The sequence below is a fragment of the Athene cunicularia genome (assembly GCF_003259725.1).
Source record: "Athene cunicularia isolate RWA chromosome Z unlocalized genomic scaffold, athCun1 chrZ_part1, whole genome shotgun sequence".
Taxonomy (NCBI): Eukaryota; Metazoa; Chordata; class Aves; order Strigiformes; family Strigidae; genus Athene; species Athene cunicularia.
The window spans coordinates 26985445-27002834 of NW_020799142.1; the positions used below are offsets into that span (position 1 = coordinate 26985445).

Here is a 17390-nt window from a genome sequence, read left to right on the forward strand (position 1 = left end):
GTGACCGGGCGCGGGGTGCGCGGGGCTGTGGAGGGGGTGCCCCGTCCCGCAGACCCCAGGCTGCAGCCGGCAGCAGGGTCCGGCTCGGAAAGGCCCGCGGGGAGCGGGGTGTCGGTGCAAACCTGCACCCTGACCTTGGGGTGCAAGCCTTGCGCGCTCCGCCGTGTAGGGGCCGCATAATTTTTCCTTGCGCTTGCCGCCCGGAGAAGATTAAGAGAGCCCAGAGGCGCGTCCCCGGCTCCACTTGCAAGGTGCAGCTTCAACTTTTGCCTCTAGACAGATGTTTGGCAGTGAAAACTTGAAGCAGATGGTTTTAGGCAGCGCATTGTGCAATGTACTGGGTTGGGCTTGGAGTGGTTTCTGGGACAGCCCCTACATCAGCAAGTGCCAGCGGTGGCGACAAGTGGCCAGAGCTGTTCTAGAAAGCACAGATCCTTCATTCTCTTTTCCCTCTCCCTGCTGGGATACTCGTGATGCCTAAAGGGTAAGCGCCTGCGGCACAGCAGGCCCAGCAGGGAATGAGGGTCAGGGAGCTGTGTCTGCATGGCTGGATCTGCACATGGAAGAGCTGCCAGGGAGCCCTTTAAGGTATTGATGATAATTGCATTTGGCCCAAGCATTGTTAGGTGTTGGATGCAGATGGAAATTCAGAGTCCTGAATCGCCAGCCCAGCTCCATGAGCCGTCTGCCTATCCCTGGAGCTCCCAGCACCTGGAGTTTCATGGTGACTCAGTGTCTGGAAAATCGCAGGGGCTGTGCCAGAGGGATGTGCTTAGGTTTCTGTTTCTTCGCCATATCGCATTGTAGCACTTGGGTGTTGGGGTGGGCTCAGGTTTCAGCAAGACTCAGCGTACAAAATGTTGAGTGCTCCCAAAATGATGAATCAGCTCTTTTAAGAAAGAATTTGTGGGGGCAAAACGGAGCACTGGGTCCTGCTGTGGGGCAGTTTGTCTTGGAGGATGGAGATGGGCAGGAGTGAGATCAGCACCCATGGGGGCACTGGGGAGAGACACTGTTGGAGTTATAGGGTGGCAGGTGAAGCACATCTTCTATCAGCAGGAATTGGGCTGGGCGACCAAAAGACAGAATCAAAGTCACCAAAATCTTTATGGCCATGTCTTCTATGGCACATGTGGCAAATGAAATAAGTTAATAGCAGGCTGATGCCTCACACCAGGGCCCAGCCTGCCCGCTGGACCAGCCCCGCTGGGCCATGTCCCACCCTGGTGCTGGCTCCTTCAGTGGGAACGATTTAATTATTGCAGTTGTCATCCTCATTTCTTTCTTTGGGCAGAGATTTATATCACCCCAGTGTGCTGGCATGTGGAACTACTTACATTTGGTGTTTTGCCGCCATTGGGCATGAGCTGGGTGGTTTTAGTGGATGCCTCTTCAAGAGCTGCTGGCCCCCCAGGTGCTGAGGAGCTGGCTGCTGGGCTCTGGGTTACCCATGGACAGTGGCCAAGGGGCCAGGCTGCCTTCTGCTCCCCCAGGGTCTGCTGAACATCTCCAAGATGGATATAGAGGTGTCCTCGAAGGGAGAGCACCGGAGCTTTCTTTCCTACGTGTCCAGTGCACTTTGATACAAGTGGACCAGGAGAGCTCACTTTGTTTTAAAGTCTCCAAAAATCTTTGTGGCTCAGACAAATTCAGGTGCTGTGATATGCCTCCAGGCAGGGGAAAGTGAGAGCCCTTGGTCATTGGTTAGTCATGAGCCTGCAGCACCACAAGTGGTGTGCAGGGTTAAAGTGAAAATCCAGCTTATTAAAACTTCATCTAGCTAATTAGCACAGGGTGAAGAACAAAGAAGGACAATGTTGTAAAGGGGGAATTGTCAGGGGCGTTAAATATTAAGTCATCTGCTGCCAGAATTGACTCCCAGTGGCATTTTTTATATTCATGGTCAGACACTGGATAAGGTGTCTAAATGGGTTTGGAGCATCTCTTGACAGTGGCAGATTTAAGGGACACAACTGGGGTGTAAAGTGATGATCCCTACAATATAGGTAAAAATATTTAAGGCTGGGCAGAGCTAATGCTGCAGATTCAAATCTCCTGTCTGCTCTTGTAGACGGAGCAAGGTGCTGGCAGCGTGTCTGCACTTGGCAGATGCACTCTGTATTCACGTGGCCCCCTCAGATTTGGGGTTTATCCTCTGGGTGCCCGGTGCTGTTTAATTGTGACTTACGAACCAGCCAGCAGCAGCAGGAATGCTTGTTTCTTTTTGCTCAAGGCAGCCTTGTTACTCTGCTGAATCATGACTCTGCTTAAAATCCAAGAGTTGGGGAAGAAAAACAAAACAAAACATAAACAAACCCTGGGTTGGTTTTTATTTTATTTTTTTGACTCTGGACAGCCTGCAAATGCAGGAGGGGACGGGCTTTCGCCAGCCCTTCCTGCTCGCCTGGCAGGGAGGTGAGATGCCAAATCCCGCGACTCCGGGAGCCGAGGCTTGGCAAAGCGCATGCCCTTCACGCCGCCGTGATGCCCGCGACAGCCGCCTCTTGGCCGGGCGCCGCTGGCTCAGCACACCGTGGCCGGAGGGTTGGCTGCTCACGCATCCGTCACGGTGCCTGAGAAAACACACCGGTGACACGCTGGGTCCCCTCCTCCTGCCCACGGACAGACGCCGCTCGGGGCACAGCCAGCTCATAGCCCCGAAACACCCCTGTGTGTTGGAGAGGAACAAGCTGTTGGGGTCGTGAAGATGTAGCAGTGCTTATTTTTCATGTGCTTAAAAAGCCATCTGTGGTGGAGCCAGGCGGCGGGCAGGGATCGCCGGGAGGTGGTGGACAGGTAAGTAGCGGCACCATGTCCCTGGCAGGATGAGCTACCTCCTGGCCAGGGCTGTCCATACCCGACAGCCAGGCATGGCGCGGAATTTGCTGCCTTGCCACAGAGGCAGCAGCCCCAGCAGCAAGCGTCTGCCACATTGCAGGAGAGGTGCAGAGACCCAGACCCACTGCAGCCTTTGCTGAGCCCCTCGGGCCAGGCAGCGTGTCAGTCCCTGCTGTGACCATGGTGGTGACAGTGAAGGCAGAGGTCTCCTGGGACGGAGGCACCGTGTACCCCCTGTCCCACTGAGGCAGAGTTGCTGCCCTGGCTCGGGAGCCAGGGGTCTCTGCCACCCCCGTTAACCCCAGGGTGGCTTGTGCACTGCTGGGATAAACCCAGGACCCCAGGGTGATCCAGTGCGGTGATGGGGGGTCCTTGCGGGTGGCTCTGCAGGGCTGGGGGAGGAATCGGCACCTCTGGTCCATGGGAGGCCAGGGTGTGCGGGGAGCAGCTCTGCACCCCGTGCCAGTGCTGCTGCCGGGTGCCCTTGCCTGTCCCACCCACTCCCATCAGCACCAAGTATCTGGAATGGTGACTTCACTCTTTGTGATTCCAGAAATCCCTACAGAGAACTCCAGTGCTGCTGCAGACTCCTCCAAGGGAAATTAAATCCCCAGGAAGGGTTTGCTTGGTCTTCATCTTAGGTTTGCAAAGTCTCTGTGGCAGGGCTGGTCCCCCACTGGGGATTGCAGAGGGAATCTTTTTGCTCCCCCACAGTTGTTTTGCAGAAAAGTAATTTCCCCCTTAATTTGCCATCCTAATTCCCTGCTCTTTTATGGGCTTGGAGATGCCTCCCTGTGAAATATGCGGTGTTTCCTTACCCCAACTCCTGCCAAGATGTTTGGGGAGGAGGCAGCAGCACTTTGCAATGGACAGGAGGGTTTCCTGGCATTCCTGTGGGAAATGAGGCCATGTCCCCCACACAACCCCCATTGTGGTTCAGACCTGACCCTGCCAGGGCAATAGGGACCAGTTAAATGTTATTGACCCTCTTTAAACGGATGTCCTAATTGCAAAGTTGCTGGGGTTAGTGGTGCTGTGGGTCTCGCAGCCCGTGGTTAGAGGCGATGTTGGTAAAAATAGAAGCAGTCAAAAAATGGATTTTTATTTTTACTCCATAAAGTGTGTCCTGCTCAGATGTTTTGCTTTCATCTCGAGTTGAGTCAAGGCAACTCGCTGTTTCCACAGGACAGGAAGAAAAAGCTTTGTTATGGGTCATCTGGGAAGCTCCAGCACAACAAACTGCAAGCATGCTGTTTGGCTTTGACACCCTGCCTTCATGTTTTCTTTTTTTTTTTTTTTTTTTTTTTAATAAAGGTCACCGCAATGTCATCTTGGAGCAAAATAACAACTTTGGATTCCAGAAAAAATATTGAAACAGGCTTTGCATGAGCAGGCACCTCTACAGGCTGCGGCTTGTGTGTGTGAGGTGGCAGGCGTCTCTGGGGTGCTTGGGAGACTTAACTCTAATCTGGGACAGAGCCAAATCACTGACTTGAGAATGTACATTTTGTTACCAGGGCAAAAAAAAATGGAAGAGCCAGACAGGCACAGCATGAGATCCTGTTTTCAGAGACCTCCCTGGCCCATTGGTGTGCTGGGCAATGGCCTGCAAACACCCTTCTCAGCGTTTTTATTGAAGTAGTACCTGAGTGGGTGACGTCCATCAGCCCAGGGCAGCCACAAGGGTTTGATCCTGGCCCAGCCAGAGCAACCAGAGCAGGATTAAATCCACTAGCTTGAATGCACAGCTTGCACATCCCTCTGAGGCAGATCAGTATCTAAGGCCACAAAAGGCTACAAAACCTTTCTTAAAAAATACTTTCTTTCTCTACTGGCAGCGGCAGTGATGGCTCATTCATGTATGTCATGAGCTCCAACCCATGGAGGGAAAAGAAAGAAACAGCCTAAAAATAGAGCAGCTTCGAAGTAGTTCATAAATAATAAACCGGCCTCCTGTAAGGGAGATGAAAATCCAGAAACTCCCTAAAGCCCTGGGAGCTGCTGTCAATTTTACATGGAGTGAGGAGGTGGCTTTTTTCTCACAGCAGCAGTATTGGCCATTTCTTGGGCTTAAAATCCTAAATGAGAGCTGGGAAGGAAAACACCATTTATATTCTCTTTTTTTCAGAAAACATAGAAACTTAAAAAAATTATTTTCCCAAATAATTGGCAAGTCCTGCTTGGTGGAGGCAGGCTGCATGTTATTTCCCCCTGCCCTTGATCTTTGCAGTCCCCAGATAAATTACACTAGAGACACAGGCATGCCTCTGGTAGTGACAGGTATTTGCATCTCCTTCTCAGGCATCCCAAAAATTCCCAGTGCTGGAAGGGAGGGAGCTCACTGGGGCTCAGTATATTGGTCTGTATTTCCAGAAGCATTCTGCCACTTGTGGCTTCACTCAGCTGTGATGGTTTTGAATGAGAGCCTTCTGCAAACATTCCTCCCTTCCATCCCCAGTACAATCCTGCACTGCTTCTGGTTCACCCTAAAGCCAAGGAGGGGTCGATAGAGGGGATGAAGGTTTATGCCAAATACATCTTCCCACCACCATCTCCTCCCTGCCTTTTATTACCTAATTTCTGCTGGGCTCAGCTGGCCTTGCATCACACATGGAGGTGGGTGAGTGAGGGCTCTGTTCCTCTCCTGGGGGGCAGGATCGGGCCCAGGGTGACAGCCGGGGTGGTTGGAGCTGCCCCCATCCCGTGCCAGAGCTCCCCGCAGCGGGTGAGGGCTCTGTGGGACTTGGCCACTGGACAAGTGGTTTAGCTAAACCTATCACCCATTCAGGCTAATCGCTTCCTAATGCCACTGTAATCCCATTTAAAGCAACTGGCAGCCTAGAAAGTTACCGGCTCCCATGGGAAGGTTAAAATGACAAAGCCGGCAGTGAAAAAGTTCCCCCAGCTGCAAGGTCTGGCCCTTGCAGACATGCTTGAAGATGAATCAAAAATGCTCCACGTTTTGTTGAGCCTGTGCACAGATGCTGCTCTGGCTTTACACCTGGGCCTCCCTGTACTGCCGCGGCAGGGTTTAGGTGGCTCAGGACCACTTTCTGCTTTACGTGTCCTGTTTTGGGGAGAAAAAGCTGTTTGAGATACAGAGGAAAATGTGCTCTGGCTTGTTGTGCCTGTGGCAGGGAGGGGCTTCCATGTTTCTTTCTGGATCTTTTTCTTCCTTTTTTTTAAAAAAAAAAAGAAACCCAGCCACTTTAGAGCGAATTGCTGCAACCGGTTTCATTTGTGATGAAAAAGAGGGATTTTTTTCCTCCAGTTTGCCCGGACCCCACAGGCTTACAGCCCCCAGGGCTTCAGGAGGAGGTGGTTTGCTGGTGCTAGGCAGGTACTGGCCAGCTGGTCTCTGACTCTGCAGCTCCCCTCCTACACCTGCTCCTCCTGCGGCTGGGTTTGTTTCTTGCTCCCCGTGTCCTTACTTTACTTTTCCCCTCTGGATCCCCGGCACTGTGCTTGGCCGAGCCCAGCCAGCCCGTGGCCAAGGAAAAGCCATTAGGCTCTTGGCAGAGCCTGCTTCCCTGGGGCCTCACAGGGGGGAGAGGGATGGAGCCGAAACGCAGCCCGGAGCCATGCCAGATGGAGGAGTAGCCCTTTGGAGGTCCTGCTCCACTCACTCCCAACAAAATTAGCTTTACTCCCAAATGGAGCTGTTACAGGGGTCTGCGTGCATGGCAGGAGCGAACTGCTCTCTTCCCGCTCGGGGCTGCTAGCGCACACATCCCCCAGCCATTGTTTGCTGAACAGTGCACCCGCACGGGCCCCCTCAAAACCACCAGTACCCCAACCCTGTTGGGCTGTCCGGGAGCTGCAGAGAAGCAGGCTTTTACCCACGTTTGCTGCAAAGCATCTCCTGGCTGGAGCAGCTGGGGACAGCAAGGGGACGATGCTGTGGATGAACTGAGTCAAATCTGTCAGGGAGCCAGTTTGATTAAAATTAGGAGTGGCTGACTGGAATTAATTACATGGTGTCTTTTATGGCTCTTAGTTAGCCCTGTCCCTTAAAGATAGTCAGTGGGCTGATCTAGCTCCTGCTCAGGCTAATCCTAACCCCTCCCAGTCTCCTCTCATGCCTCACTGAAAGTCTTCCCCACAAAATAATTAATTATGGCAATGGTTTGGTCATTATTGCCCTGGGGTCCTTCTCCACGTGGAGCTCAGGCTGTTCTCGCACATGTTGTCTGCCTGGGGTAATTGGAGATGGTGACTGGTACTCGGCGTACAGCACCTGGCACGTTGCAGCCTGGCGGGGGGGCGGGAGGAGCTATGGAAATTGAGACTGCAAATGGGTGACAAGCAGTCCCTTGATTCAGAGGTTCTTCTGAGACTATTTATATCACCTTCTTTTTCAGAGATGGGTGCTCTGGGACTTGGTGGAGGTCGGAACTCTCCTAACAGTCCATTTTCTTCTCCTGAGAGCTCCGGGCTTGCCACAAAGGGATCTTCTTTCCCATTCCTCTGCAAAAACCTCTAGAGAAAACAGAGCACCATGTACACCTTCCTGCCTGAGAACTTCACGCCAGTGAAGCAGAAGCCCTCCAAGGAGCTGAGGCCCATGCTCGGGGCCATCTTGCTGGGCCTCATCCTGTTCATTGCCGCGGTGGTGGCCTGGTGCTACTACACGGTGTCCCTGCGGAAGGCGGAGAGGCTCAAGACGGAGCTGATGGACCTGCGGGCGGACGGCTTCGTCATCAGGAACCAGCACGGGGAGGTGGTGTTCCGGCTGGCCTTCCGCTCGGGCAGCCTCGACCTGGAGTCGTGCTCCAAGGAGGGTGAGATTTTGAGCTGCACGCGGTCGGGCAGGGGGCCGCTCAACTTCTTCATCCAGACGGTGAAGCCCAAGGACACGGTGATGTGCTACCGCGTGCGCTGGGAGGAGCTGGCGGCCGGCCCGGCGGTGGAGCACACCATGTTCTGGGAGGACGCCCACTGGTACGGGGGCTCAGAGATGAGCACCCAGCACTGGCCCATCCGCCTGGCCGGCTACCAAGAGCCCGTGCCCTACGTGACAAGCGACGTCTACTCCTTCCGCGACAGCTTTGGTGGCATCCTGGAGCGCTACTGGCTCTCCTCCAAGGCGGCGGCCATCAAGATCAACGACTCCGTGCCCTTTCACCTGGGCTTCAATGCCACCGAGCGCACCCTCTTCTTCCAGGCCCGCTACAAGGACTCGCCCTACAAGCCGCCACCGGGGCAGCAGCCCTTCCCCGAGCTCAGCTACCGGGTCTGCGTGGGCTCCGACGTCACCTCCATCCACAAGTACATGGTGCGCAGGTACTTCAACAAGCCCTCCAAGATCCCTGCTGAGAATGCCTTCCGATACCCCATATGGTCCACCTGGGCCCTTTACAAGAACAACATTGACCAGGATAAACTCTTGCGATTTGCCGAAAAGATCAAGAAGTACCGTTTCAACTGCAGCCACATTGAAATTGATGACATGTACACACAAGCCTATGGGGACTTTGACTTTGACCCTGCCAAGTTCCCCAATGTGACAGAGATGTTTGCAAAATTGAGGGAAGATGGGTTTAAGGTCACCCTGTGGACTCACCCTTTCATAAACTACAATTCCTCCAATTTTGGGGTGGGAATCGAGCGTCAACTTTTCATCAAGGAGCCATCAGGGCGGCTTCCAGCCATGGTGGAGTGGTGGAACGGCATCGGGGCCATCCTGGACTTCACCAACCCAGCAGCCCGCGACTGGTTCCAGAGCCACCTGCGCCAGCTTCGACACAAGTACGGCATCTCGTCCTTCAAATTTGATGCGGGTGAGACCAGTTACCTACCCAAGCAGTTCAGCACCTTCCGCCCACTCTCAGACCCCAGCATCTGGTCGCGGCGCTACACAGAGATGGCCATCCCCTTCTACGAGCTGGCCGAGGTGCGGGTGGGCTACCAGTCACAGAACATCTCCTGCTTCTTCCGCATCATTGACCGTGACTCTGTCTGGGGCTATGAGCTCGGCCTCAAGTCCCTCATCCCCACAGTGCTCACCATCAGCATGCTGGGGTACCCCTTCATATCTGCTGACATGATTGGGGGGAATTTTTTCCCCAACAAGACAGATGGGGCAGTGGAGATCCCTGACCGGGAGCTGTACGTGCGGTGGCTGGAGCTGTCAGCCTTCATGCCCTCCATGCAGTTCTCCATCCCGCCCTGGCTCTATGACAAGGAGGTGGTGGAGATTGCGCAGAAGTTCACGGAGCTCCACGAGTCGCTGGTGGCCCCACTGCTGCTGGAGCTGGCTGGGGAGGTCACCGACACGGGAGACCCCATCATCCGTCCCATCTGGTGGATCTCGCCCCGCGACGAGGCCACTCACAGGATCGACTCCCAGTTCCTCATTGGGGACACCCTCATGGTGGCACCTGTCCTGGAGATGGGCAAGCAGGAGCGTGATGTCTACCTGCCAGCGGGCAAGTGGCGCAGCTACAAGGGGGAGTTGTTTGAGAAGACCCCGGTGCTGCTCACGGACTATCCCGTTGACCTCGATGAAGTTGCCTATTTCCTCTGGGTTTCCTAACAGGCTCCTCCATCAGCTTTGGGATAACCATGCCTTATCTAGGACTTTGTAACAAATAATAATTCTAATTGCACATTTTATTTTAGACTGGGGCTGAGGAAGGTACTTAAATAGACTTCACTCTCCTTGGGGATTTTTTTTTTTATTTGGAGGGGTCTTGATATTTTTTTTAATTTGGGGCAAGTGGGAGACTCCATTTGGGTTACTGTAGGCAGAATTTTTTCTGTGTAGGTCAGAAAGCAGTTGTCAATCTGTCTGCAGACACGTAATACACCCAGTACTGTTTCATTTCCCAAGGATTTCAAGAGGTGGAGATTGGTTAGTGTCAATAGGAGTGTTTCTGGTCTCGTGGGAAAACCTGGTGCTGGGCATGGGGGTATGTGATGTGGGAGGTTTGCTACAGCACAGCCTGCCATCAGTTTTATAATATGGCAAAAAATATTTAAAAGGACTTTTTTAAGAGCAGGAAACAAACTGAGGATATATATACATCACATTTTATTCCCTCTTTGGCCTAGTCTGGCCCTGGACTAACCATTGCCTCATGCTCCTGCTTTCCTGGGTACCAGGCAGGCCAGGTTACCCAAGTGATGAGCAGGTATTTTAACTCTATGGGCTGCATATCGCTTGCTAGGGCAGCAGTATCCCACCTCCTTGCCCATTTAACACCTGCTGCAAGCCTCTTGCCTGTGTCTTTTGCCTTGGGTGTCAACACTGCCTTTCCTCGAGCAGCACCATCCATACCAGCATGCCCCATTAGTCTTCTTAAAGCGGTTATGGCCTCGCTTTGTTACATGATTATCCTGCTGATAATAATCCTTCTGGTTTTTAACGACAGATGAGCTTTCAGGTTTGTTGCTAGCAGAAGGACTGCCTGGAGCAAAGCTGTTCTCAAAAAGTATGTGTGGCGCTTTCCCGGGAACAACCAGTTCCCGCGAGTGGCACGCGTCTTGGATTGACAGTGACGTTTGCTGCTAGCCGGCTTGCTGGTGGGTGGAAAACACCGGCTTTTGCACTGATGGGTCTGTGCCAGCGGGTGTTCTCACTGCACCCGCGGAAATGTTCTCATCTACCATGAAATTAGGCTAATACCCATCTCCATCTCAGGTCGCAGTTAGAGGTGATGATTTTGTTGAGAGTTTTTCTGAAGCAGCCCACCTCTCTCCCTGGGAGAAATAGGGGCAGTGTTTGTGGTGCTGGAAGTAGGGTTGCTGTCAGAGGCTTCTGGAGGGTACACAGGCAGCTGGGATGAAGCTTCAGAGATGTTTCTTTCCCAGCTTTCCCATTTTGGTTTTGTACAGGAAGATTTATTTACAGAGAGCTGTGGGCAATCTCCACTCCGAGACAGAGCAGCCTTCCTCCCCGGGGCAGGACATTCCCGGCTGTGCCCTGGTTGAGAGCATGTTTCTGCCCTTGAATTTTTAATGAGCTTCTGCAGAATTGAGCTGCACTGTCTGGAAAGGTTTGGGGCACCCTGCCCGGGGTACAGCCAGCCAAGGAGAGCTCAGCATCTGCAGGGTTTCCCATGGAATTGTGTCAGGACTGAGAGTGGGTCCAGCATGAGTCTGCCACCCAGGTAGGTGCTGTGTTTTGAGTAGGGTTGGATGCCAGTGAGGATCTTTCTCAAAGTCTGTCTCCTGCCACTGGGTTTTGCAGGAGATAGGAAAGGAGATGTACTTAACCTGAGGGTTGCGATGGGGTCCAGGGGTTAGAAATTTAGGTGTTTGGGGCAAAAGCTGAAGTGCTTTTATAGTTAGGAAGGAAGTGAGAACGTCCAGTTTGATGGACTTTTTGGAGCATCCCTTAAAGTCTGAATCTGCCCTATGTAATTTGATGTTTCGGCCTCAAAATGAGATTCAGGGGAGCCCTATAGCTCCCTGCCCAGCTAGACCACAAACGTGTCCCAAAGCCTGTTTCTTGTGGCTTTTAACTATGAACAACTCAGGTTTGTTCCCTGCCACCAGGGCAAATAGTGATTATGTTACAAGTTAGAGACACCCTCTGTCAAGGAGTTAATCCTGGAGCCCCAGCATCAGTCATCAGGACACTGGCAGGGTTTGGCCCTTGGACTGGAGGGTGGAGGTGAAGGTGACAAGCTCCTGGAGATGAGTCTGACCACAGCCTGCAAGGAGGACAGGGTGCAGAGAGGACTTCTCCAGCCTCAGAAATGCATAAAGGCTATGCTTTGAGGGTCTCCAGCTCTTCCCTTCCAACCTTTGCTTGTGAAATACTTGTCCTCCCTTGGCATGGGAGTCCCTGGGTGGAGGAGATGTTGCTATGTGACTCAGCTGCCAATGAAGAAGTGAGATCCTTGGCACAGGACTTCATGGGAAGGATCCTAGCATGACCAGGAGATGTCACATGTCTTCTCCCCCCCTGTCTCTGCTGTGCCACTCATCATATCCCTCACTAGTAAGGGATGAGGCTACATGAAGAGAAACACAGCATTCCTGTTAGTGTGTCTTTATGATTAAAATTATGGGAACAGCCGGCTGAGTGCCTTCAATCTCCTCACAGTGGTTTCAGGTGCTGTCAGGAAGGTCATGGTGGAAATTCTCCATTAGGCACACTTTCTTCCTTCCCCTCCCCTCAAAAGAAAGGATTTTATTATCAAAGTTTTAATTATCTTTTTATTTAACTATATGAATAAAGAGTACCCTTATTTTTCTAAATGCTGTAGTTAGAGCATAAATGGCTGTGGCTATTCAGTGCTCCAGCTGGGAGAATGTTAAAGCTGTTGGGAGGACAAAAGGGATGATGCTGAACAACGGGTCCATATGGGTGACTTTCTGTGAGTCCATAGCACCAAGCCTTCCCTGCATGTTGGGAAGAGGCTCATCAGTGCTGCCTCAAGCTATCTCACAGTCTTCTAGGTGCCCTTTCCATCCAACTTTTTACCAAAAATTCTATTTCTAACTCTATGCTGTAGTGCAGCAGGACTCAAGGATCTCTAGGACCTCACAGACCACAAGCACTCTGTGCACAGACACCTTGGTGTGTGACACATTAGTGTGTCACACTAGTGAGATTTCTCTGATTTACACCATGGGTCACTGGCCAATGCAGGGTTTAGTTCGACTCAGCCAAGGAAAAGTCCCAAAATTGGTTTGGGAGTTGGATTCAGCCTTTCCTACCACAGCCCACAGCAGAATGCAGCTGAAGAGCAGCAGGTCAGCGTGATGCCCATGTGATTGAATTTTGAAGCTTGCACTGTCATGTATCGGGTTTTCTGGATGTTTGTGTTTGCACACACCGTCCTATTGAACTGTAATGCTGGTGGGTTTGTTTTTAACCACTTTTCTAATTCTTAATTGTAATGAAGACAGAACTGTAACATGAATCACCTTGATTGATATAAAATTTTGGAAAACAAAAGGAAGTTTAACAATGTCCATCTCTACCAAGTACATGGGGCTGGTGGTTCAGGCAGATTTGAGGCTTTTTTTCACCCTAGACTTGACTGAAATCAGAGTTGAGATTGTTGATTTATTTAAAGCTTGCAGCCTGCAGCTTTGATGTATATTTTAAAGGGAGATGCTGACAGCCACCCCACTCTTGTATTTGCAGTGGTGGCAGGAGACAGGGATATGGAGATGACCCACCAGATCATGGATCACCCTGCCTTGGGTCCCAACAAAAAAGGGAATAGCTGTGCCTTAGGGCTGGCCTGGAGAAGATCATGTCCAGGTGAACCCCGATCTTGCGTCCGCCCCCAGGGGTGAGGGCTAGACCATCATGCCCCTATTTTCACTGACATTCATCCAAAAAAAGCCATCAACACCAACTGTGGTTTGGTCCACACTGCTCTCTAAGGACACGTGCTTCAGGATGGTTTGCCAGCACTGAAGGAGAGGAGCCTGCTCTTGGCTTCTCTTGGGCACTCAGAAAGTCCGTCAGGGCCCTGGCTGTCCTCACTGCCCCTGGGGATCCACTTTCCAGATGGCACTGATGGCCAGGATGGGGATGTAATAGAAGTTTGTGGCTATGGGAGTGCAAGAAATGAAGCATGTGAAACTCATTAGGAGCCTGCCTTGCCCCACGCTGCCTGCTTTGCCCCACATAATGTTTTTCCAACCCTTTCCATTGTTACTGTACAAACCACAGCCTGCCTTGTGCCACCCAAGCATCACTAGCACTGGCCAACACATGCAGCTTGGCTTGAGGAATGAGAGGGACTTTGATTTGCTCCTTTTGCAATAAAAGACATTTTCCCAATGCTTTTCCTTTGCCTTCTTCCTTGAGTGCAAGCAGCATCCATACACTTGGCTGAGGCCCACATGGCAGGGTGAAGCTGGCGCTGGCTGGAGGTTGGCAGATTGCAGCATTTGCAGTCTTGCAGCAAATCCTCAATAATCTAGGAGCCCTCCCAGGAGTTGATGGGTTTGGGTTTGAGTTTGCATCCTCCCAGGGAGAGCGTGTGAGGCTCACCCAGGACCTGGGGACGGTGAGTGCTGTCTACTCTGTGCTGGGTTCCAGCAAAGTGGCAGTGCTGTGTACAGCATGGGGAGAAGTGTTAATGGCAAAGTCCAAACCCCAGCGGGGCTACAGCAAAAGCCCAATTAACTTCAAACTGGATTTCAAAGAGGTGCCTATGGGTGATAGCAGAGCAGCGGCTCTGGCCCATGAGGTCCCTGCCAGGAGCATGTCCATCCCTGTCCAAAATCACAGCTTTTATTAAAAGTAAGAAAAAAATAATAGGCAGGCAAGCAGAGCCTAAGGCCGGGGAGAACCATGGTGAAAGGACAAGCTGACAGCAGCAGAGTCCCTTTGGACACGTGGCCAGGCTGGCAGCCTCAGGAAAAAAAACAATTTCCTCAATTGCATCTCATCTTGAGCCAGGCAGGAACTGCCAGCTTGCAGATCCCTCATGTCAGGAGAGCCATAAAGATGGTCTGGGCTGATGCAAAATCCCAGCGTCCTGGAGAGAAAAGCAGGGATTTTTATTTATTTTATTATTCTTGTGTGCCGGTAGGGCTGGGTGGTTTTTAGCTTCAGCAATCATCAAAGATTAAGGGAAATAAACTCCCCCTACAAAAAACAGGCAGCCTGGGGTGAATGATGGGCTAGGGGAGAGTCCTGTGTCACCAGCATCTACAGCAAACAACTCTTGCTTGGCACTGGGAGTGCAATAAACCAATCAGGACTGAAGCTTAGCAAGGCAAACAAGATGTCCTTCTGGCAGAGCACAGCCCTGGCATGGCAGGAGGGTGTGGAGAGGCAGCCATGGTGCCACCTGCTCACAGGATGCCTCTGGCATTGGTCCCTCATGACTCCCTGCAGCTCAGCTGGGCAGCAGGGAAAGGCACTGCGGGAAAAACTGGGAAGGGATGGGGGTTTGGGGGAGAGATTTTTGCAGCCAAACAGGTTCAGGCAGCTCACAATCATCCCGAGTTTGCAGAAAGTTTCCGCGGTGCTTTTTCTCCCCCACAGCCTGTGATGAAGGCGGACAGCAGAGCCATGCATGTGCATACAGAGCACACTGGTTACAGGGGCAGAGGTGCGCTATGAGGGGGCTGGAGCCTGGCTCTCCCACCTCTCCCCAGCACTGTGGGCATCAGCTTTCCAGAAAACTTGTTTCTTGCTGCAACAAACACCAGGGGAATTTTGCTGGGGGCCCCCTGGGACCCTCTGGTTCCTCCAAGCCCAGCTGCCAGGGATCCCTCAGGGATTCAAAGCAGCAACCGAGAGAGAAAGCTTTCACAAATGCCTTGTTGTCCCCGGGGAAGATACACTGGTGGAAACCTTCATCCTGCAGTGGGAGAAAGCCCATGGTAAAGACCCAGAGACGATCTGTTAACACTAAATACTGCCAGACTGAGCATTGCTTTCCTTTTCACGTCCCTAGATTAAAGCAGGGTTTTCCCTCTCCATCACCACACCAACGACAGCATTACTGAAGCTCGAACTGCTTTCAGGGGCATCTAGAACATGTTCTGAGTCATCTCACTCAGCACTGCTCTTGTGTCATGATCATGCAGCATCCCTGTGGCATAACAGACCCACTGATGAGTAACGGGGGTCTGAGCCATACTGGGGACTGCCTCACCTGAGCACCAAACCAGCTCTATCCATACCCTGTTTACCTTTATATGGATTAGCTCTGGGGCAAACCCCTGAAGAAAGGAGCTTTCTCTTACCTTGGGGCCGCAACAGATTTACCTCCCAGGTGCCTTTTAGCAATATGCTGGGATCAGCAAAGGAATAATTTTCTCACTTCGGTGCATTGGAGCCAAAGGTGCATTGCAGCCCAGAGACCCCAGGACTCTCCTAAACTGCTCGCTCATGTCACCTTTAAACTGCTCTTTGCCTGAAAACAGGGAAGGTTGGAGCAAGAGTGGAGAGCATTTCACAGCCGGCCTGCCCACCCCAAGCCTGCAGGTGCTGCTGCCTTCACCCAGGAGAAGTTACCTCCATGGGCAGAAGGATGTTGGCTCATGGACAAGGATTTCCATCAACACAGCTGGTGGCATGGGAGAACAATTTCCATGGGGAAACTGAGGCACTTGGGCTTGTTTGTTAATTGCCTGAACTCCCTCAGGAGGACGATGGCTGAGCCCTCTCCCAGGACCTGACAGATTGTATCCTTTGGCTCTAAATGTAGTCCCAAAACACACATGGATCCTATTAGATCCTAACCCATGCCTGACTCAGTGCTAGGTTTTAATCTTGTCTGCCATGAGGTTTCACCACATGCTCACAGGCTTGGCTGAATCCACAACACAGACATGAATCTCAATAACTTCTTCCACTAAAAGGGAGAAAACAGTTGCCACAGCGTTAGCAAGTGCTATAATTTCTTTCTCCTTACTCAGCTAGGTCAGGCCATGCATGGGAAATGCAAACTCCTCTTAATTCCCCATCAGCACCCATATGATGTGCAGGCTGAAAATTGGGTGCCTTCCTCTTCAGAATAATCACAGACTGATTTTTGGAAAAAAAAAAAAAAAAGTACTGCAATTTTGCCCTTCACTAAGTAAATTAAATCATAAATATCTCAAGGGATCATCTATGAAACTGGGTAACAAAGGAGTCCATATTATTTCCTTTATAAACAAGAAGCGTGAATGGCATTTCTTGCTAGAAGAAGATTATGAGCAGGGACTGTTTCTATACATTGTATTTGTCATGCCACAATAACAAAGACAAACATTCAATATATTTTAAGAAGTAAATTATTCTACAGCATTGCCACACAAAACAGAGGTCACAGTGTTTCCTTCAAATTTCATACTGAAGTATTTCTACTTTAAAAACTATTAAAATTCCCAGGTCATTAAAGTCATTGATTCATTAATCCCAGAGATCACTGCACAGCAGATGGAGGAGCCTGTTAGGAAACCCAGAGGAAATAGGCAACTTCATCGAGGTCAACGGGATAGTCCGTGAGCAGCACCGGGGTCTTCTCAAACAACTCCCCCTTGTAGCTGCGCCACTTGCCCGCTGGCAGGTAGACATCACGCTCCTGCTTGCCCATCTCCAGGACAGGTGCCACCATGAGGGTGTCCCCAATGAGGAACTGGGAGTCGATCCTGTGAGTGGCCTCGTCGCGGGGCGAGATCCACCAGATGGGACGGATGATGGGGTCTCCCGTGTCGGTGACCTCCCCAGCCAGCTCCAGCAGCAGTGGGGCCACCAGCGACTCGTGGAGCTCCGTGAACTTCTGCGCAATCTCCACCACCTCCTTGTCATAGAGCCAGGGCGGGATGGAGAACTGCATGGAGGGCATGAAGGCTGACAGCTCCAGCCACCGCACGTACAGCTCCCGGTCAGGGATCTCCACTGCCCCATCTGTCTTGTTGGGGAGGAAGTTTCCTCCAATCATGTCTGGAAGTACAAATGGGTACCCCAGCATGCTGATGGTGAGCACTGTGGGGATGAGGGACTTGAGGCCGAGCTCATAGCCCCAGACAGAGTCACGGTCAATGATGCGGAAGAAGCAGGAGATGTTCTGTGACTGGTAGCCCACCCGCACCTCGGCCAGCTCGTAGAAGGGGATGGCCATCTCTGTGTAGCGCCG

General features: G+C 51.8%; 2 protein-coding genes across 2 annotated transcripts in view; one reads left to right on the forward strand and one right to left on the reverse strand.

Moving 5' to 3' along the window:
* Positions 1-287: 287 nt before the first annotated feature.
* On the forward strand, positions 288-13588 carry MYORG (myogenesis regulating glycosidase (putative)). The gene is made up of 2 exons (XM_026865546.1): positions 288-2796; positions 7200-13588. The coding sequence occupies exon 2, from the start codon at positions 7337-7339 to the stop codon at positions 9371-9373; it is 2037 nt and encodes a 678-aa protein (XP_026721347.1). The 5' UTR covers positions 288-2796; positions 7200-7336; the 3' UTR covers positions 9374-13588.
* A 2970-nt stretch (positions 13589-16558) lies between these two features.
* Positions 16559-17390, reverse strand: part of LOC113489662 (myogenesis-regulating glycosidase-like) — a 15495-nt gene continuing 14663 nt past the window's right edge. The window contains exon 3 of the mRNA XM_026865598.1: positions 16559-17390. Within this exon, the coding sequence (XP_026721399.1) occupies positions 16704-17375 (672 nt within the window). The 5' untranslated portion in view covers positions 17376-17390 and the 3' untranslated portion in view covers positions 16559-16703.

Excerpts from the sequence above, each read along its gene's own strand:
- MYORG (XM_026865546.1), top strand. The coding sequence starts at position 7,337 with ATGTACACCTTCCTGCCTGAGAACTTCACGCCAGTGAAGCAGAAGCCC.